A 22800-nucleotide genomic window follows, 5' to 3' on the forward strand; every position below is an offset into this window, starting at 1 on the left:
CAATCATTCAGTGAAAAAGTTTTTTTTACTCGTCATTTTCAGGTAATTTCTGGCATATTTCATAAAAAATGGAGACAACAAGACAGAAACAATAGGTTTAACAGAATATTTGAGGAAGTTTTAGAATTAAAGAAAAGAATATTAGAAGTAAAGTTTTCGAAATTTAATTAACGATTATATATTTTATCATATTGTCTGTTGTTTACATGAAGGTACACTCTCCAACAATAATTGGGGAAAAAAAATTCGATTTTTGACATTTTTTTAATTTTTCAAGAAATACTTAGGATTTAGAGATGTTTAGGTTAGGCCTCAATTACTTCAGTAATTGGAGGAATTAATGCAATTACTGCACAAAATTTCATAAGCCTTGTTTAAATATCTATAGAGATACAGAGATTTTTATAAGCAAAAATGCGAAAAACTTTTTTTTTTTTCGCTATAACTTTAAAAACATTCAATAAATTTAAACAAAAGTTTTGGAACAATTTATAATTAATAACAAAATTGTCATTATGGAATTTGAAAAAAAAATTCTTTGTAACTGCAAAAGATACAGTCGTTGTCGAGGTTTTGAGTCGTTCTCATTGCATGCGGATTGCCACAAGTTCTCATATTTCTTGAACGGCGATTAGAGGTGGGGAACCACATTTCGTGAAAACGGCTCTATAAAGAGCTTAAATCATTTTTAATTGCCGATGGTTGGGAAGAAGAGTTGAATAGTAAGGCTGATAGTTAGGAGAGGATTCTTACTAAAGAGTACTCACATCACCTTCTGTTCTCCGTTGTATGGGAATTTACTACGATATTTTTCTATTCCATAATATCTTTCGTATTTAATTGTCAAAAATATTTTCTAAAATTTCTATGACGTTTGCTTCCAGAACTATGTTTATAAAGTTTTCACTTCCATACAGTTTCCTAGCTTTAAATTTTTCAGTTTAGGTGAAAATCAAAAGAGAAACTAAAGTACTTCCTTCTTCTAAGACTAACAACACGTTTATGGTGAAAGCAGGGAAAATGTTGCCATAGGTAGTGTGTTCTGCTGTGCGCCATCTGTAGCCCATTTCAATTACCAATATTTACTGCTAAGCGCCATCTGCAGATAAAGATCGACTGAAAAACTTTTAACTGTAACTGCATAATGAAATTTGAAAATAAACAAAGCGGGTTGCAAAAGTTTGAAAATTTGCTCATTCAATTACAATTAAAAATTATTACAATATGGATAAACATCCTAAACGCGCTAAAAAGAAGTATGCTTGTCCAAATCCCCTTTTTGTGAAATGGCTCACGGAATGGAAACAAGAAGCATCGGAGAAAGGGTTGAAATTGCAATATACATATGCAAAGGTTATATTTATTAAAAATAATTGCCTTCGTTTAATTTGTATATTTGCTTTAATTTAATTATGTGTTATATTTAAAATGCTTGATATTTAAACAGGTATGCAGAGTCCAAAATATTGTCACTTACCTTTACTGCTTGCAAGGAGTAGAGTATCACAGCGAGTGGAAATTATAATTTTCTTTAAACATTGTCTAGAATATATTCAATACGGAAAACATTGGTGTTCAATTAACAAACTTTTATAATCCAATATTATATTAACAAACTTTTATAATCCAATATTATATTAACAAACTCTTATATAAATATCCAAGCAAAACTAGAGTAATTAAATTTGGAAAAATGTTTAGTTCAAATGTGGACCACCTCCAATGTTAGTCTAATCTCTTTTCTTTAGGTTCAAAATAAAATTCTATTTCCATTATTTCAGAACTTAATATTTATAATATATATATATATATTAACATAATATTTATCATCAAGACTTATAAATAAAAAAGTAGTTGCAAATATTTGATTATGAATTGTTTAAATCTTCACAAATTCAACATCAATAAAATTTAAAAAACAATTTTAAGGGAATATTGTATCTAAGTTTTATGTATTTCTTCTTGATATAACTATTTTGCTCCTTTATGAAAACATGTAGGAAACAGGGTCATTTTAAATCTCTCTCTCTCTCACATTTAACTTTCCCTTAACTTTCATATTCTTTCTTCTTTTTTTTTATCTCAATTATAATCTAAAAATGTTTGTTTTTTCATAATCCAAATTTGTTTTTTTTTATCCATAAATATTGTGATTTTAGGCATTATCTTCATTAAAAAAGTATCCTTTACCCCTATCTTCTGGAAAAGAAGCTAAAATCTTAGAGTATTTTGGTAAGTTAAAACATTCTTTTAACCTAGTTACAATTTTTAACCTCTTATTTATTTAATAAAAATGTATTCTTGTGTTGAAAATATTCATTTCTTGAACCTAACAAGCATTTTTTTATATCTTTACTCATATCCATATTTTTATAGTTCTTAAATTATGTTCCTTTACTATAATAAAAATTTAAAAAAAGGATAAAATTAATAAGATCTTTTTCAAATAAAGATAATATTTTTTATTTTTAAAATTATTTTTTTATTATTCTTTAAATAAAATAAATATTTTTTAACTAGTTGCTATTAAAAAGAGAATCAGGTTTTCAGTATTTTAGGAGATGTTGAAATAATTAGCACATGATAATTAATAAAAAACTTGCATGGATAAAAATAGCAATTATATTTGGAAAACTTTATTCTAAATCTTACTAAATTTTTTAACATTCAAGATTTTGCTGTATTTATAAGAAAAGTAAATACCACTCTAATAGTATGCAATTCATAGAATTTTGGTGTTATTCATAACATTGAATTTTGATATAAATAGTAAACTTTCAAGAAAATAATAATTGTGCTTAGTGAATGGTAAGCAAAAAAACCCTTTTAAAATGTTGAACAGCATTGTAAAAAGAAAGATAATTTGGTCAGCCAATATATGTTTGCTTAATAAAAACAAAGAATTAAGATTCCAAGAAGGAAATAAGAAGATTAAATTATCTTTTTCTGTAATGATACCTAATACAGTGTTCTCTCTTAGTGTTTTTGGAATTGCCGGCTGTCCTGCCTTCCCTTTGATCTCTCTAAATGCGCCCTTTTTGTTAAAGAAAGCCTCCATCTCTTAAAAACACTGCCTGCCTTTTTGTTGATTATCATTCTTAAGGAAAAATTTATTAACTGTTAAAATAATAATTATGCACAAAAATTATATGTGTGTATATAGGTTTTATTCTGATTACAATTCAAAATATTTACTTTCTTTGGATTATTCTCAATTGGTTGAATTTTTATAAGTTTCTCTTTTTTCTAGGGAGTATATTAAAAGAAAAATACACTTTTAAATGATCATTTTCTGATAATATTCAGTACAAATTTTTAAAAAAATCTTTTAAGCTGTTTGTTAAAAAATAATTTATTTAATTTACTTTTTTTGTTACCTGTTTTGTTATTTTTTTTAAATTATGCACTGAGAACTCTTAACATGCCCTTAATTATTACTTATAAACTACACATTTTTCTCTTATTTAGATAATGAGTGAAAATTACTTTTTGAAAAATATATATAAAATAGTAAAAGACTAACTTAAAAATTGTTAAGGATCAAATTCAGTTATTACATAATATTACACATTTTGGTAAATTTATATGGTGTTAAATGAGTTCCCTTTTTAGAATTCAAAGTTCTTTTTTCAGTGGGGAAGCACCTTGTTCTTTTTTATTCCTTGGGAGAACTCTGCCTGATATAAATAGAAATGTCCGCCATTTTGCCCTTTTTCATTTATTGCTCATATAAAAAGCAAGAAAAATTTTGTTCCTAAGAAATGCTGCAATAATGGATGGCTAGCAATTTTTTAACTCATTTTAAAACATATAATTTTTGTATCTTTAATATTTGCATTTTGATTGTGACTTGGAAGCTTGTCGTAATTGTAAGCTTCTAATGTGTTGTACTCTTTTGCATCTAACTTGTATGCACTGTATTTTCCTATGTTTCTGCTTTCTTTTTAGTTTTTCACCCACTTAGTGTTAATCCTGTCTTTTTCTGAGCTATAATGTGGTGACATTCTGCATCAATGAACTTCTTTCTGTCGTCTTATTTAATTGAAAAGTGATGTCTGTATCCAAGAAGTTTCAGAAAATTTTGCCTCAAAAATTTAATGTGTTAATACATTAAATATCAACGCTCATAACATAAATAAGTGAGGTGATGAGCCAAAAATAAAGAATCTTTTATAACTAAAATCTAAAATAACAAAAGCTGACATTTTGAAAAATACTTCATATATCAATTAAGTTAAAACTTTAAAAAATATTTACTTTCATTACTAAAGAGCACTTGCTATTAAATAAGATAGATAAAAAAAATTCTTGTTCAGATGTTTTTATTTTAGGATTAAACATTTTATATATTATTTGCATCTACATTTTTGCTACGGTTTTGTTGGTCAGTGTAGTGAGTTCTAAACTATTTTATTTTAGATGTTATCTTTACCTGAGAGAATGATACATTCTATCATTTTTCCATTGTTTGAAACAATTAAAAAAGTATAGTGCTTTATTTGAGTATAATAATTGTGTTAATGACTTAATTTCCTTTTATTTAATTCAGTAATTCCACAATTTGTTGAATATTTTTAGGAGATAAAATTTGTTCTATGCTTGATGCAAAATTAATTGAATGGCGACAAACGAATGGTGAGAATTTTACATCATATAATTTTCTACTTATTTACAGAAATTTAAATAGTTCATTGCTCATTTGATTTCAGTGACATAACTGCCAGCTTGTATGGTTACTGGAAAAATTTTTTTTTAAAGAGTGTTAGTAAATCAAAATCGAATTTTCAAAAAAATTTATCTACTTTGATGGCACTTTAGCCCACTAGTATTCCTATACATAGAAAAAAGTAATTTATTTTTTTCTCCCAAATAGCTGTGCATGTAAAAAAAAAATCACTCCATTATTTACCTACAAACTAACTACCTTGTATACACAAAAAACTTGGAATTTTTTGTGTATCAATTTTATGCGCTCATATTTCAAATTAGATAGGAGAATAATACAGCTTTCTAGTTTTAAAGCCTAAATTTCAATTGTATAAAAAAAAGTGTGAAAATTTAGAAGCAACTAAAATTAAAATGTTTTATTTATATATTTGTTTATTTATCTATTTTTTAATTTTAAACCAAGATTTATACATTGAAAAAGTAATGCTGCTACCTCTAAAATAGTTTTTGTCCAGGGCTGTACAAATTTGCAATTTTTTTTTTTTTTTTTTTTTTTTAACAAACAAATATAACTTTATTGAGAACAAAAACACATAAATACAAAGAATATATATTCGTCGTCAAGAGGAAAATCCTGTCCTGGCGACAAAGAAAAGTAATACAATAAATTTAAAATAGAAATTTAAAGAAAAAAAAAAAAAAAAAAGGGGGGGGGTATTACAATCATAAATTATTTTGCTCATCATAAGACGTCATATATTGTTGAACACTGTAATAATAGAAAACAAAAAAAAAAATGCATGAAACTATATATAAAAATAAATAAATAAAAGTAACAAAGGTAACATAAGAAATTCATTTGGATTGGCACAAGACTGGTATAAAAAATCAAATGCTTCCTTTAAAGTGAAAAATAGAGATCTAAATCGTCAATGTTCATCACAAATTGAAATAAAGCACGCTTAAAAGAAGAATATATTTTGATGTTTTGCAACTGAAATGGTAATTTATTATATAATTTAGGTGCTAAGTAAAAAAACTGTTTTCGTGAAATTTCTTTTGTAAAGAGGGGATTCTCATACATTTCAGTTGGTCTCCTTTCAGACACATTAGTTTTTAATTTGCATATTAATTTATTGTTGTGTAAATAGAGTAAAATACGAGAAAATACATTATGGCGAAATGGTAATAGGTTAATTCTTGTATATATATTGGTAGTAGTTACACTTGAATTATTTATATTTAGAGAATTAATAATCTTGAAGCATTTATTCTGAACTGAGATTAAGGGAAGTAAATTAGTTTTATATTCACCGCCATATATTATCGCACCATAATTAATTAAAGAATAAAACCAGGAGTAATAGAGTGCTTTCACAAAATTAAAATGAATTTTATTCTTAAGGTGATAAAATTTAACTAAAACGAAACGCAATTTTTTAACTAAATTGTTAATATGTGTTTTCCATTTTAAATTAGAATCGATATATAGTCCTAAATATTTGATATTATTTACAGATTGTAGAATATAGCATTGAGAATTTTCATTAGTACTTTTGCAGGAGAGAGAGTGAAATTTTAAATTTAAGTTAAATTCTGATTTTCTTAAACTGAAATAAATATATTTACTTTTACTGTTATTGTTTTCTTCCTCATACTTGTCTTCATATGATTCATTTAAAATATAAAGAAAATTCTAACTATTGCATTGATCTCCTCTTTTTCCCTAATAACAGTTGATTCAAAGTTATTTGATATTGGAACTTCATAGAAATCAATATAATTATTTTGTTTTATGTTTTTAGATTGTAATACCACTGTCTGAAAGCTATTAATTTGCATACAATGCTTTCTTTAACACTTTTGTGCTGATTTTCACATAATAGTGCCAGCATAAAACGCTCTCATTTCCTGGCCAACGCATCATTGTGAGAGTGCCAGAACGCTTTCTCTTTCATCCCGGTAATCAAATATTTGTGTTTTAGAACGTGTTAAAAGCTATAATTTTTGGCACATGATCATTGTATGTAAGATTTAAGATACTTGTAGATTTGACCTTACAGTCGAACGAAGAGACATAATGCTCACATGCATGTGATGATGCCTTACTAATTATTACCTTGCTTGCTTACTTATAATTACTTGCATGCCTTCTCACTTTCTGCTTTTTAAAGCCTATATCAAGTAAATGATGTTTTTTTATTTTATTTGTAAAATTTAATTTCTAAATACTATGTTTCCTATATATTTAAATAATCTAATTCTTTTATGAGAAATAGACATACTGTCATACAAAGCTACAATTTCTGAATTACACAAAAGCAAAATTAGTGAATAGTTCAAACGAAAAACTTATGCTTAAAAATTTTTTGATTTATGACTTTTGCTCAAAATTTTTTTAAGTATTAAACGAATATTCAACTAGAGATCTGCAAATTATTTTTAAACATTAAAATTTTGGGCTGAAATAGCCTAGTTGGTAAGGCACTGGGCTCATGCCCAACAGTTCATGGGTTCAAACCTAGCCGGTCAAAGACTCCCCGTGTAGTAAATGTTGACTGATGCACGTTAAATCTGTCGAGTCACAAAGTCCTCCATGTTCCCATAACAAATCATACCTCTGGATGAACTGATCCAATAGTTTCCATGTCTTCAGGATTGGTTCAAAATTACAAGGCTTCGGATTTGAATATTAGCAGTCATAAACCCAAAATTGGGCCTGCTGTTCAATGACAGTTATAAAAACATTAAATTTTCTTGCCCAAATTCAAATTTAAATCAACAAAGACAATTGAGATTGCATTGTTAGTTAAATTTTTTTTTTAAATAGTTGGAACAAAAAATATTTTATTCAAATTTTCTATTTAAAATCAAGTTTACTGTTTAATAAATTCCAGTGCTTTAAACCCCTATTAATTATTAAAGGAAACATTTGTTAGTTTTTTTTACATCATTTGTTATTAAATTTTTATCAAAAATAAAAAATATTGAAAGCATTTTATTCACTCATGACTATTTTCTCCTTACCTCTATTTTTTATCATTGAGTCTAGGTTCATCTCCACTAAACTCAGTTGAACAATCTCAAGTTTCTGTGATATCTGGATCAAATCCCATAAGCAAGCCAAAGAAACCTTCAACCACTTCATTCAACTCACCAAAAGAAGCTAACACTAAAACAATAACTGTCGGAAGGACGGCAACATTCCCAAAGGCTACGCTTATGCCAAGAATCGAAGAAAAAACAACGAACTATGATTTTCCCTTAGATGATGTTAAATTTTACCTTTTTCCTGAATCTTTTGATATTTTACTTTGTGTAGACAACTGTGAAACTATATCTGGGTATGTAGAAAATACATTTAATTTTTCAATCTCACTTTTATTTCTTGTTTCTTAAATAGAAATCCTGTGTTTTGTTTTGTACTGTGAGCTACAATATATAAATGAATGCATTGAACTTAAGCGTAATATGAAATTGTTCCAATAATATTTAAATTCTCTCAAACTGTGACAATATATAAATGGCTAAAAATTAGGCTAAATTTGCAGAACTAGCTATTTCTTTTGTGAACAAACCAATTGAAATTTTTATATTGCGTTTAATTTAGCTTAATTTTTATTGAAAACCTTATTATATGTCATATTTTATAATTAAGTTTAAAACTAGTTGATTTAAAAGTTTATATTAAAGCAATTTAATTGAATTGCCTTTTCTGTCCTAGTGATTATTTTTCATGCCTGTTTGTACTTGTTCACCTTTGTTGATGGAATTTGGAATTTTCAATTACATTCAATCTGATAGAATCAAATTACTAGAAAAGTTATGGGTATTATTTGAGCTAAAAAGAATGTTAAACAAGTTGATTTTTATTTAATCAGATATCTATTTATAAATTATTTGATATACAGTCGAACCCCGCTATAGTGAACCGTCTGCGGACTCAGTAATGTGTCCACTATAACCGATGGTTCACTATATCCAAATTTTTTGAAGAATATTTTTTGCATAAGACAGTTGAATGATTGAAAATTGGCTTTGCAATTTTGCATAAGTTATTTAAAAAATTATTTACTAATTATCAGATAATAAAGCAAAAATTGATGGAAAAAGTAATTACGTCGCTAAATATTAGTTTTATTTTCACTTTTTATGAAAAAAATTTGTGATTTTTGATTAACACAATTTGATTTTAAATTGAGTTCATCAATTTTCTTATCTACAATGTGCAAAGAATGCAAGATTTTTACATTTTGAACAAGATTTCGAACCATCTTAACAAAGCATCTCCTACGTTTTCTCTTTGAGCTCCACACAGTTTTTTCGATGAAACCATGTTTTTGTCGTATGCCGCAAGAATTGCACTTTGATTTTTCCAAATGTTTGAAACTGTAGATTTTGACAAGCAAAATTCCTTACACAGTGTCGATTGATTGGTTCCATCATCAATACGCTTTACAATTTTAACTTTGTCCTCTATCGAAAACGCTTTTCTCTTTAGAGAATTTGCCATTTTCACTGCTTTTGAAATAAAAATCTTGTCTCAAATAGATAATGTAAGAATATGAAGAGAGCATCTGTAGAATGAGTTAAATTATTCCCCTTCTTGATTGTCAAGGGGTGATTTGTAAAGAATATGGTTTGAACAGATAAGAAAATTCCAAAAATTCAGCAGGTGGCCAAGTTAACTAGTTGTAGAGCAAGCTTGGGGAAAAGAGATATAGCGAGGCTTGTCAGGGAGGGGGGAGTATAAGATAAATGATCTGTTTGACATTTATTACAGTATAGTTGAAAGTGATAAGCATAAAGGAGAGTAATATGACACATTTTATAGGAATGCATTCATTTTCAGTCCCAACACCTACAAGTTTAAAGATGGAGGACTGAAAAAGATATTTAAAGAAATGCAATTTGAGTCCACTATAACCGAGTTTCCAAGTTCTAAGCTGTTCACTATAAGCGTTAAAAATAACATTATTTAAATAGGAATACAGACGGGACCGCTAAAAAAGTTCACTACATCCGAGTGTTCACTATATCCCAGGTTCACTATAGCGGGGTTCGACTGTAGTGAGATTTTAGTTATTGATTTTATTCACAATCAAACTATTGTGAACTAAAGCAGTTCTATTTAATATCCTTTTCATTGGAACTTTTATATAAAGTAGTGATTCAAAAAATATTTTATATGTTGATCCTAGTAGCAGAATTTGTGTGATACAGCAGCAGGTGCTGCAGATTTATTTTGCTCTTGGAGATTAAAATAAACCAAACATTAAAAAAAGGCATAAAATATTAAGTTAAACTTTAAAGAAATTATCACCCATCTATTAAAAACTTATCTTTTATCTTCCCTAATTATGTTTCAATTAGTTATAAGTACTTTCTTCTAATAGTTCAGTTAATTTATCATAGATTGTAGAATTTAACTTAGTATATATATATATATATATACAGTCGAACCCCGCTATAGTGAACCTGGGATATAGTGAACACTCGGATGTAGTGAACTTTTTCAACGGTCCCGTCCGTATTCCTATTTAAATAATGTTATTTTTAACGCTTATAGTGAACAGCTTAGAACTTAGAAACTCGGTTATAGTGGACTCAAATTTCATTTCTTTAAATATCTTTTTCAGTCCTCCATCTTTAAACTTGTAGGTGTTGGGACTGAAAATGAATGCATTCCTATAAAATGTGTCATATTACTCTCCTTTATGCTTATCACTTTTAACTACTATACTGTAATAAATGTCAAACAGATCATTTATCTTATACTCCCCCCTCCCTGACAAGCCTCCCTTTATCTCTTTTCCCCAAGCTTTCTCTACAACTAGTTAACTTGGCCACCTGCTGAATTTTCGGAATTTTCTTATCTGTTCAAACCCTATTCTTTACAAATCACCCCTTAACAATCAAGAAGGGCAACAATTTAACTCATTCTACAGCTGCTCTCTTCATATTCTTACATTATCTATTTGAGACAAGATTTTTATTTCAAAAGCAGTGAAAATGGCAAATTCTCTAAAGAGAAAAGCGTTTTCGATAGAGGACAAAGTTAAAATTGTAAAGCGTATTGATGATGGAACCAATCAATCGACACTGTGTAAGGAATTTTCCTTGTCAAAATCTACAGTTTCAAACATTTGGAAAAATAGAAGTGCAATTCTTGCGGCATACGACAAAAACATGGTTTCATCGAAAAAATTGCGTGGAGCTGAAAGAGAAAACGTAGAAGATGCTTTGTCAAGATGGCTCGAAATCTTGTTCAAAATGTAAAAATCTTTCATTCTTTGCACATTGTAGATAAGAAAATTGATGGACTCAATTTAAAATCAAATTGTGTTCAATCACAAATTTTTTTCATAAAAAGTGAAAATAAAACTAATATTTAGCGACGTAATTACTTTTTCCATCAATTTTTGCTTTATTATCTGTTAATTAGTTAATAATTTTTTAAATAACTTATGCAAAATTGCAAAGCCAATTTTCAATCATTCAACTGTCTTATGCAAAAAATATTCTTCAAAAAATTTGGATATAGTGAACCATCGGTTATAATGGACACATTACTGAGTCCGCAGATGGTTCACTATAGCGGGGTTCGACTGTATATATATATATATATATATATATATATATATATATATATATATATATATATATATATATTGTTGAATAATAGAGAAGTTTTTGCTTCTAATGTGTTAATAAAATGTTGTTGTTTTTTTTAATATGTGAGAATCAAGGGATATTCTCAGTATGTTCAATTACGGAACCAAACAAGCGGGCAACATTTCAAAGTCATGTTGTTGTCAAGCATTGTTGTATTTTATTGATTATTTCTAGATTAAAGATGTTTTCTCCTTGGTGTGTGCAAGAAGTGACACCTTGAAAGAATCAGTCGTTTCCAATTAATGGATCCACAACAAAGTTATTTCCATTAAATGACTGCAAAATGATGATAGTTAAACCACTTAAGTTTTTTTAATAAATGATATGCCACTTGCAAATAATCAGCAATTCAATAAATAAAAAAAAAACATAATTTTATGTGTGTTCAAACTTTGAATTTTATGTTTACAGGAAAGAATTTAAATGAATTTAAACTAATTTATTATATTTTAAAATATGGAAGACTAAGCATGCATCATCTGTGAAATGGATCATCAGAACTTACCAAATTCATTAGATTTTGAGTATAGAGTAGAGTAGTTGCGTGAGTTTAGAGTAGGGGTGCTCAACCTGCGTCCCGCTGGCCAAATGCGGCCCGCCAACCCTCGATGTGCGGCCCGCGGCCGCAATCTGAACAAAATGAAGAGAAAAAAATTAAATATTTGTTTTTGAAAAATAATAAAAAAAATTCGGTAATTTAAATTTACACTTTTAAGTTTTTGACGCACCCAATCTCAATTAATGTAGTTTTTCGATGGTTAACGCTACGGATTTCAGCATAGTTTTAAAAATCCCAATATTTTTAATGCATCATTATTACGATTTACGAATTTTAATTACCACTTTTGACGCTTTTCGTATGTGCCGATTCCAATGACTTTTCGGTAGTTATTACTACCCATTTTCAAGTAGTTTCTGAAATAGCGATTTTTGAAAGTTATGAAACGCTTTATTTGTGCAAACTTCATGGAAAATCTAAATGACTTTAGATCCTTTCTTCAACAGTTATTGCTGCACATTTCCTCCCGGTTTTTAAAACTTCGATATTTTAGCACGATATTATTACGAATTGCGAGTAAAGAATCGCTCATTTTGATAACCATTTTTTGACATGGCTTATTTGTAACGATTTTATTGCAAATCAAATTATTTATCAATCGTTATTTTAGAAATTATTGCTACACATTTCTACAAGGTTTTGAAAGTACCGATATTTTTTATACGCTATTGCGACATTTTAATGTCAAATCCCGCATTTAAATTACATAAAATTTTGATGGATTTTATTTACTCCAAATTCATCTGAAATATAAAAGTATTTTGGTTATTGTTTTAGTAGTTATTACGTTTTCCCCGTGATTTAAAAAGATTATGATATTTTTAATACTATGGTTTGACAGCAAGCGAGTTTTGAATCGCGCATTAAAATAATTATTTTTTACGTGCTCTGTTTGTGCCGATTTTATCATTTGCGTTGTACCGATTTTAACACGCATTTTTTAAGAGGTTTTTCGAACGTGTTTTTTCTTCTTTCCCGTTATTGCTGCATTTTTATTTGTGATTTAGAATATACCTGATATTTTCACACAATATTACAACTCGTGAAATTCGATCCAGGTTTAATTTTTTTCGTAACTTAAAAAGTAATTACGTGTCTTAGCCAAATCAACACCTTCCCAGGAAAAAGAAACGAGATGTGTTTATATTAAACGCGGTTCGTTTTGCAAAAAAAAAAATTCAAAACACGGCATAATTCCTTAGCCCCATGAAAACGTGTTCATTAACAACACACATCGAACCTATTCTTTTTGTTGTCACATGTAATTTAAAAGTCATACATCGTAATTTGTATTTACGCTATCTGAAAATTGCGCATCGCATTTCGTATTAACATTAACGAGATTTAAAAATAATCCATCGCGTTTCGTATTTACGGCAGGGCCGGATTTACGTATAAGCTAAATAAGCTGTAGCTTGGGGCCCCGAGATGACAAGGGCCCCCAGATCCTACTTTCGCCCCTCTTTTTTTAAAGTTTTATTCGGAGCTGGGACCCTCAGAAGCCCAAAATGCATTTTTTTTTCTTTTTTACATTGTCGGACATAATAAATATAAATAAATGATTGAATAAAACAAAGAACTTCGTTGTCATTAGTCGGGAATACATCATCTTTCAAGCAATTTGAGTATTAATAAATTATTTATAAATAAACGAGTTTTTAGTTTAAAAGGTAAAAAAGTTTTTTTTGCCCCATCATTCGATCATCAGACTATTTAATATCTGCTTCTAAGGATTAAAATTCCCTTTTATTTTACTTTAAAATTGTGCAAATGATATATTTAATGCTTTTATGTGATATGCAGCAGTTTTAAATAGCACTTTAAAATATCTAAAAAAGGACAGAAATTGTCAGTTGAAAAAAAAATTAACTAATACTTTTGAATAAGAATTTAAATAACTACACACGTTTGTTTTGCTATCTCATTCTATATTGCATTATTTAGAGTAGACAGTTGCGTGTGGGTGTGATGATGACGTAATAAAAGAGGCATACAAAAAGAGCAAATTTCATTTCAGTTAAAATCCTCAATATTACATTTTTAAACTCCTCGAAAATGTAGTAAAAGAGGTATACAAATTAACTGTCGCAAACAAATGAATATTAAGTAAGAACGAAACAAAAATGATATCGAAATATGCTGAGTCACTCCGGGATGAAAGACATCGAAACCTATTTGATTGAATAGTATAATTAGAAGGTGTTTCTAAAATTCTGAAATCTATCAGTCTTTAATTTTTTTTTCTGTCACAAACTTTATCAGTTATTAAAAATAATAAATTCCTTAGATTTCAATATTGGTTCTGTTTTTTCGTTGATTAAATGTTAAACATTAACAGATATTTGTCTTTTGAAACATTTCATTCTATAATAAGATAATAATTCTGCAATTGTAATTATCTAAAACTAATTGCTAATTGATATAAAGCTTTAGTGTGTTCCATTGATATGTTGAATGCTCGTTTTGGCTGGATGCCCGGGACTGTTGCTCTTTCACATCCTAGCCACTATACACCATCAAGAGCAGAGCTGATACTTTAAACCCATATGACATTTATTCTCTCTGATATTTAATAGACCCTTTAATAAATCTTTAAAATTATAAGCCAAAAATTTACATAAATAATGACAATTTTTTTTCTTGCACGAAAATTTAACAAATGTACTCAAAATAATTAAAAAGAAAGCAAAAATAGTGAAGAATTATTTTCAACGCAAACATCAATTAAATAATATCAGCCTACGAAATGTTCTTTTCATTTTTACAAACAGTATTAATATAATGACCCTCACCTGCTCCAGGGACTGATGGATTAGGTTCAAAATGACAAGGCTACGGAGTTGAATATTAGTAGTCGTAAACTCGAAATTGGGTCGACTGTTCAACGACGATTATAAAATAAACTAATAAATTTGGCCGGGATAGCCTGGTTGATAGGACGTTGGACTCGTGTTCGTGAGAGTTTGAATCCAGCCGGCAGAAGAATACCCATATATAAAATGGTGACTGGTGCATGTTAAATCTGTCGGGGTCACAAAGTCCTCCAAGATCTCATAACAAATAAATACCTCTGGGTACTAATCTAGCAGTTCCCTTGTCTTCTGGATTGGGTTCAAAATTACAAGGCTACGGAGTTAAACATTGGTAGCCGTAAATTCAAAATTGAGTTGGTTGTTCAACGGCGGTTATTAAGAAAAATAAAACTAATAATCAAATTGTATTTTCTTGTTTTCTTTCTAACTCTTTGCATATTTTCTACGCGCATTCAAAATTTCATGTTTCTAAGTCTCATAGATTTTGTAACGTAAAGAAAAAACAATTGAGAAAACAATTCGCAAAAAAATCATTAAAAATTGCAAATAAAATATATTCAAAATGAATCTAAAAAAAAAACTCTGTTAAATATATAGTGGTCCAGCACGCCAAATTTTTACTCTGTGCTTAAAATGTGTTGTTTTTTTTGTAACTTTTTCCCCTCGTTAAAAAAATGTGTGTAATAAAAGTTTCATTTAATGGCTCAAAAAATATCACATGATCAAGTAGATAAAATTATCACAATATTCGAAAATTTTGCAAATTACAGTATAACCATTAAGAAATTTTTTAAACCATTTTCTACCTTCTTGGAGCATTTTATATCATTTATGATTATATGCTGGGAAATGATTTGTATATCATTAAATTTTAACTGAATAAAAAATTTAATCAAGATAAGTTTCGTAAAGTAATGTAAATTTTTTATTGATTGTTAATTGATTGTGTATTAATTGTAAATAGTAAGTGTCATGTTAAAAATATACTCGTCATAAAAAGTTGTAAACAAGTATCTTAATAGTTTTTTATTATTAAGGAATATAGTTCCTTAAAATTTAATGTGTTTTCTTTGTTTCTTTTTCTTCTCTCTCTCAGCCTCTTATTATTAATTTAAAATAAAATTGTCTGAAAGTTAAAGTACATTCCCTAATAAATACTAAATCTTATTTTCCACTTAAGGGGTCTTGTTTTAGTTTTAATCATTTTTAACCCTATAAACTTTCTTTAAATCAAAGTATTTAACTTGAATTTATATTAATAACTAGAATATTTATTTATTTAAAATTTAATTCTATGAAAAAAATTTAACGTTAAAACTTATGATTAAATGGACTTGTGTATTTTGTAATTTGATAAAAAAAATTTCAATTTTTCCATAGTTTTTTAATTATTTCAATTTATCTAAATTTTTTCTGATAAATTGATTCTGATTTTTAAATTCTGTTTTCCTTCTTAAGTAATCAGTTTTGCATTTTCTAATTTTAAACGTTTTAAAGTATTGTATTTTCTGCAAAGAGATTACAAGGTTAATCCACAAAAAGAATTTAGTGTTATATAAACAATGATGTTTATATAACAATCACCACCAGCAATTGCTTTCAATATGTCGGTCTAAACACTTTGGCATGCGGCCCTTCATTGGTCAATCTGTTGTGCATGTGGCCCTTCACTGAAAAAGGTTGTGCACCCCTAGTTTAGAGTAGTACCATTTCAATATGTTTCTCTTCAAACAACAACAGTCAATTTCTAAGTGTTTAGCATCTTAACTTCATAACAAAATTTTATGATTTAAATTTATTCATTATTTAGCTTAAGTGTAAAATTATAAGCATAAGTATCTATATTTTTTTGTATGAAATGTTTTGCAAGATTTTACAAAACTTTTATTAGTATGATTGTTATGTTAAAAAAAAGAATGTCATACATAAATTCTGCTAATGAATAATAATTAGAATATATCTATAAACTAATTAGATAGTTAATTATAAATTTACAACTAAATATTAACAACCTTGAAACATAGTCTCTTTCTTAAACTATTCTTTTGCTTTTCCAGACATGGAAAGAGTAAAAAATTGTTCCAAACTGAACTGCAAAAATGTGGAGTAGAATTTGAAGTAAGAAAGCTTCATGTTGGAGATTTTCTCTGGATTGCTCGGGATAAAAATGATAACACAAAGGAAGTCGTTTTAGATTTTGTTGTGGAACGTAAGCGATTGGATGATTTAGCTCATAGTATTAAAGATGGACGATTTAGAGAACAAAAGGTAACATTTTAAATCACATTTAAATTATATCTGAATGTTTTTTAAACGATAGATGTTTATTTTAATGCTTATCGTACTTAACCTGTATTGCGTATCTTATCGTTATATTTTTTAAAAAACTTACTTGTTCTTGAATTTTTTGAGAAACCATTTGTGATAATATGAACATGTTATTGATGTGAACATTGGTTTTCTATTTATTTTATTTCAAAATATATTTTTTTTGTAAGTCTGTTTAGTAAAAGACTGTTGTTATTATTGTTGCATGTTAGAATCCTAAAAGTTGACAAAAATTCATATTTTTCATAACTTCTGGACAATAACATGTTTTTATAGTCAATCTCCATTAAAAAAAAAACTTTTTTTTTTGTTAGTTATTTCAATTGAAGTATTTGATTTTTATATTTATGTGAAATTGAATATTTTTACACTTTGGAATTTTGTTTGTTTAATGACCTGTGTGGGACTTTTTTTTTTTTTTTCTTGAGGTTGAGCACTAATTGATGTTCTAAAACTTTTTTTTTTTTTGTGGTGGTGTTTAACAGGTTTTACCCCACCCGTAAAAGGTTTCGTGGAATGCACCATTTCTACTTCACTTCTTCTTTAGTGTGTTCCAAACTACTTCTAGTTTTACATAATATTGATGAGTTCCTAATTGTAGTAAATCAAATTATTCTGCATTAAAAAAAAAATTTTTTTTCAACTTTCACTCTGAGTTAAATTATTGTTCTAAACTTCTCAAATATATTTAATTGTTGATACAAATGACCCAACAATTAAGAGACCGAACAATTACTAATGGACTTCTACTTCTACAAAAACAAAATGATTATAAAGATTTTTTTTTGCAATTTTAACGAGTCTTTTTTAGCCAAATTAGTACCTTAACTATAGTAATAGTAAAAAATTAACCAAAAAAAGTTTTTTTCTTTTCTTCGTGAACGAAAGAAAGAAATACGCTGACAATAAATTATTAGAATACTTTATATTTTTAATACGAAATTCATTGTAATTTTGTATGACTTACAAAAAATATTGGTCACAATCAATATGTGTCAATACTTTTGTCCTCTTTTGTCTCTTTTTTTAAAATATGTATACTCTCCTTTTTTTTCTGTAAAATGGTGGAACTATACTCTCCTTTTTTATTGAAAAATCAACTTTTTGTTGAAAATTTTACAAAGTTTCAAAATAAAACTAAATTTCAGTTTTTCTAATTTCATATAAAATGTAACAGAATTTTCGATTGTACTCAAATTAATGAACAAAAAATGGCACCAAGGATAAAATCCTGTTTTGTCCCCTGAATTATTTGAAGCAAACAAAAGTTGAGCATCTTATTACATCCTTAAATGCTCACTCTTTCTCTTTGATTATTTTTTTTTTTAAATACACTAATGCAATATGCATGAATATAAATGACATAACTAATAATTTATATTCACATAATTTTTAAACTTGCAAGACTTTTTAAGATTATTGTTGCTATTTCAAAGAAAGTGTGGCGATAATTGAAACTTCCAAATGGAGCCTAACTGGATACTAGTCTTGAATTGTCTGTTACAAAATATACTTATGTCTTTTTTGTTTTTCTAGTTCCGATTAAGAAATTGCGGTTTAAAGAAACCAGTTTATTTAGTAGAAAACTGTACTGGAGCAAAGTATTTGGGCTTACCTGAATCTACTTTAGAGCAAGCTATTGTAAATACACAGGTAATTTAACTGTTAACCACCAGATTACATTAAAGTGTTTAATATTAAATAAATTTTAATTAACATGGATATTTTTTTAATTATTATGTACGTGTTGTACATTTTAAAGAAATAGTGTACATTGAGTGAATATTTCTCATTCATTTTTATGCTCAAATAATTTGCTTTGTCATTACATCAATCTAAATACCTTGTAATGTTAATTCTTTCAGGTAGTTGACGATTTTATCGTAAAAAGAACTCAAAATATCAAGGAGTCTGTTTCATATCTTTCATCAATGACTAGAATGTTGAAAAATAAGTATAAAGTAAAATTATTTATTTATTTTTTCAAAATATGTAACATTGATATTTATTTAATTTTACATTCTATTTGACTCTACGGCATAATTCATTTTTATTTTACTTCTTCTTATATGTTATGCATGGGTGGCATTTTTCAATCCTGAGGACTTAAAAAAATCCCATTCCCTGATTAATTTCTATTTTCAATTTGTATTCTGAATTAATTTTTCAGTAAATCAAATTTTCCACTTTTTCACTCTTAAAAAATATTACTTTGTAATGAAAACATTGTTATTTTTCATAATTATTGCAAAATTATCAAGTTAGAATGTCACACAAGATGTACTAAAAGAGTGAGATTGACTGAACTCCAACACAAGTTTGTACAAACAAACTTTTTATTGCTTAATCTGATTCTGCTTGAGGTAGCATTTTTTCTCCTGATATTTTGGAATGCTGGGCAAAATTATATTAAGATTATTTTTAAAATATGATATTTATCGGGCTAGGACAAAATATTGATTCTGAAAAGAAAAAATCAAGATGTATATAAATAAATGGCTCCAGAAAAGAAATAATAAAATGATTGTGATGCATTTTTCAGAGATTAGTGTTAAAGGATGTACAAGGTTATTTGTTGTTTTTGTTTTGTCTACTGTAAGAAATAAATTAAGAAAAATTAAAATAATTATACATGTTTTATTAGAAGAATTAATCTCCTCTGATATAATATATAGGCTATTCTCAAGGAAGGTAATTTTTGCCGCCAGTGAACAGTAAGTTTTTGTAAATTCTAGTAAACAAAGCTAGACACTATTAATTGGTCGAAAAATAAGTTCAGTCTTGAAATGTTTTTGGTGTGGCACCCATTGTTAGAGAAATTTTCTACATATTGGCAATATCAAAACTCTGAGGAAATATCAAAACTTTTGTGCTGAGTCAAAAATTAAGTGTATTTATGGAGAGAGATTAAAAAATAATATTAATGAGTATTAAATGTTATGTAATATAGAGGTTTATAATATAACATTATATGCGAGGTAGAGTCAAAAAGTTCCCCGAATAGGTCTATCACAAATAATTAAAAAATAGAACAGAAATTTTTTCCTATTAGCCTTCAAAGTACTATCTTTCTGCATTCACATACTTCTTCCAGCATTCGTATAACTGCTCAACACACTCCTAGAATCCATTTTTTGAGAAGTTCTTTAGTTGCTTCATCATATTTTCAATCACCTCATCTGAATAGACAAAAGGGTGTCCTTTCAGTTTCATTTTAAGCCGTGGAAACAAGTGTAAATATGCTGCTACTATGTCGGGAGAATAAGGAGGATGAACAGTACTGGCAAGTTACTTTTTCACAATCAGAGCGCAATGTGGTGAAACATTGTCGTGTAAAATAAGCCAATTGTTTGTTGCCTATTTTTCAGGTCGTTTTTGTATGATTACACCTCGCAGTCGTTTTAAGTTTCTCAAGGTAAAGCTCTTTATAGACAGTTTGGCTCTCAGGAATAAATTTGTAATGAATATCGCCCTCGTAATTGAGCAGCACTTCCGACATCACTTTCCCTCAAATTTTGTCCATGCAAAATTTTCCTTTCCTTTGTGATATTTTTGCTTTCACTTGACAAACGTTTTGCCTAAGAGTCCTAAAGAAAGCACCATGTCTCATCAGTTGTTATTACGATTTTATTCAAGAAGCTGTCATTTTCATCAGCAATGTCAATCAAATCCCTGCTCATCTTCACTCTCACATTTTTTTGATCAGGTGATAAAATTTTTGGAACCATGTGCAACCAAACTTGATGCATGTTCAAATCACCCTGAAGAATGCTGTGAACACTCTCATGTATAATTCCTAGTTCAGAGGCAATAGCGTGATGAGCTATTTGTCTGTCCGCATGCACGATTTCTTGAATGTTCTCAACATTTTCATCTGCAGTGTAAGAGGAAGGGTGTCCAATCCAAGAATCATCTTTGATGTTCTTGGACTTGTGCAGCCTTCATGAAAATGCTTATGCCACCCGTACACAGCTGTTCTTTCCATCACATTGTTTCCTTGTGTTTTCTTTAGCATCTCGAGCGTCTCTAAAGGTGATTTCTTGAACAAAACACAGAATTTGATGTTTGCCCTCTGCTCTAAATACGACATTTTTAAAATCCAAAGAATGAAAAATTCGCTTTGTCAGAAATTATCTGCAGCTAGCGCCGACAGTATTAGAAATTATTCCGTTTTATAGTGTGTTTATGTAATTAGTGCTGCCAATCTGTAAAAAAAAATTTTTAAGAAAAAACATTTTCCCTCAGACAAGCATCTGCATAAATGTAGGTGACCATTCCAGGAATTTTTTGACTCTACCTAGTATATAATATAATTAATTTAACAATTTTTTGCATTTTGACTAAAAGTCATTATATTAAGTAACTGATCCTTTCCTCCTCACTAATTAAAACTACTCAAATTAGGGTTTATCTGTGTTGATTTCTAACACAAAAAACATGCTCTGGTTGGAAAGGTATACTTGTTGCCCAAATAGCATTACTGCTAAAAAATGTCATTGCATATATCTTTTTTCTCCTGCTATTTTTGCTTATGAAAGAGCCTAGTTGGTGTAGAAGTTCTAATTGAGCCAAATGTCTATCACAAATATTAAGAAATTTGTAGCTAACTAAAATGTTTAAGTTTGTAGTTTAATTTTTTGAAGCATTTTTTTTTATTTTTTGTTATAAAACTGCAATTAATTCAATAAAAATGTATTAATTGCATTATCAAATTATTGAATGATACTTCACAACATTTTAAACAGCTGTGTCAAATAAAAGGAATGGCTTTAAATACTGTTTGAATTTGAATCATTTGTGCCAGGGACTTAAATGTTCCACATGAGAGTTAGTATTAGCATGACATGTGTTCATCTTAATTAATTAACTGTAAGAGACATTTAACTTTATTTTTATGATGAACTTAAATTTGTTATTTGTTTATAAATACAGTTTTTTTTTTTTTTTTTTTTTTTTTTTTTTTTTTTTTTTTGCAATTTTAGGATCAAACTCTTGTAGCAGTATCATGTGAATCTGTGCAGAAAAAGTGTTATACATCAAATAATTTTATGTGTTTCAAAGATTTTAACTGTTCAACTGTAAAAAATAAGGTAAACTCTGTACAAATGAAATTATTATTTGCATATATTGCAGGCAATTTATCTAATTTAAATTTTCCTCATTGATTTTTTAACAGAGTCTAACTCTCAAGGAAATGTTTGCAAAACATTTGTTACAATTTTTTGGACTTTCGGTTGATAGGGCTGCAGCGATAGTTGACCAGTTTGATACTCTCCCTAGGTAAAAAAAAAAGTTTAATACTCTTTTTATACTTATAATATAAACTCATAACTGAGTAACTTTTATTAAATTAATATAGTAATTTATACTATATTTTCAATGCTATTAAGAAGTCTTGCATTTCTTAAAGTTTTTTAATATTTTTTTTATTTCAAATAGAGTTCAGGTGTTAAAAATATGCTTGTAACTTTTCATCATATTCCTATTCATCACTTTTATGTATTTCAGTTAGTGTTGATATGTTTATTTTATTAATGTATTGTGAAATATTTCTCTGAGTAAAGACCAACTACTTCTATGAATAATCTTTTTTGAAAAATATAATTAACAATATTTTGCAGTATATTTATACTATCCACACTCTCTATTTCAAACTAAAATGGTCATTAATGGAGGTTGGTCATTCTTAGGGGTTACCTCCATTGGCTTCAAAATGTTATCAAAGGTGCATGATTTTTCGCAGCAAATTTAAATTTG

At 28.0% G+C, this 22800-nt stretch overlaps 1 protein-coding gene across 4 annotated transcripts in view; it reads left to right on the top strand.

The window, feature by feature from the left end:
* The first annotated feature begins 1140 nt into the window (after positions 1–1140).
* Positions 1141–22800, top strand: part of mus81 (mus81 structure-specific endonuclease subunit) — a 37277-nt gene continuing 15617 nt past the window's right edge. For 2 of the 4 annotated variants that reach the window (XM_071183289.2, XM_043047148.2), the window contains exons 1-8: positions 1141–1353; positions 2160–2232; positions 7721–8012; positions 16773–16983; positions 18580–18696; positions 18909–19004; positions 22026–22133; positions 22220–22323. In XM_071183289.2, the coding sequence (XP_071039390.2) occupies positions 1225–1353; positions 2160–2232; positions 7721–8012; positions 16773–16983; positions 18580–18696; positions 18909–19004; positions 22026–22133; positions 22220–22323 (1130 nt within the window). In that variant the 5' untranslated portion in view covers positions 1141–1224. Of the gene's footprint in view, positions 1354–2159; positions 2233–4578; positions 4636–7720; positions 8013–16772; positions 16984–18579; positions 18697–18908; positions 19005–22025; positions 22134–22219; positions 22324–22800 lie in introns of all 4 variants that reach the window. The other 2 variants (XM_016048965.5, XM_016048963.3) reach the window with 2 other exon arrangements.

The sequence above is a fragment of the Parasteatoda tepidariorum genome, chromosome 3, assembly GCF_982258835.1.
Source record: "Parasteatoda tepidariorum strain Cologne lab strain chromosome 3, Ptep-v5.0, whole genome shotgun sequence".
NCBI lineage: Eukaryota > Metazoa > Arthropoda > Arachnida > Araneae > Theridiidae > Parasteatoda > Parasteatoda tepidariorum.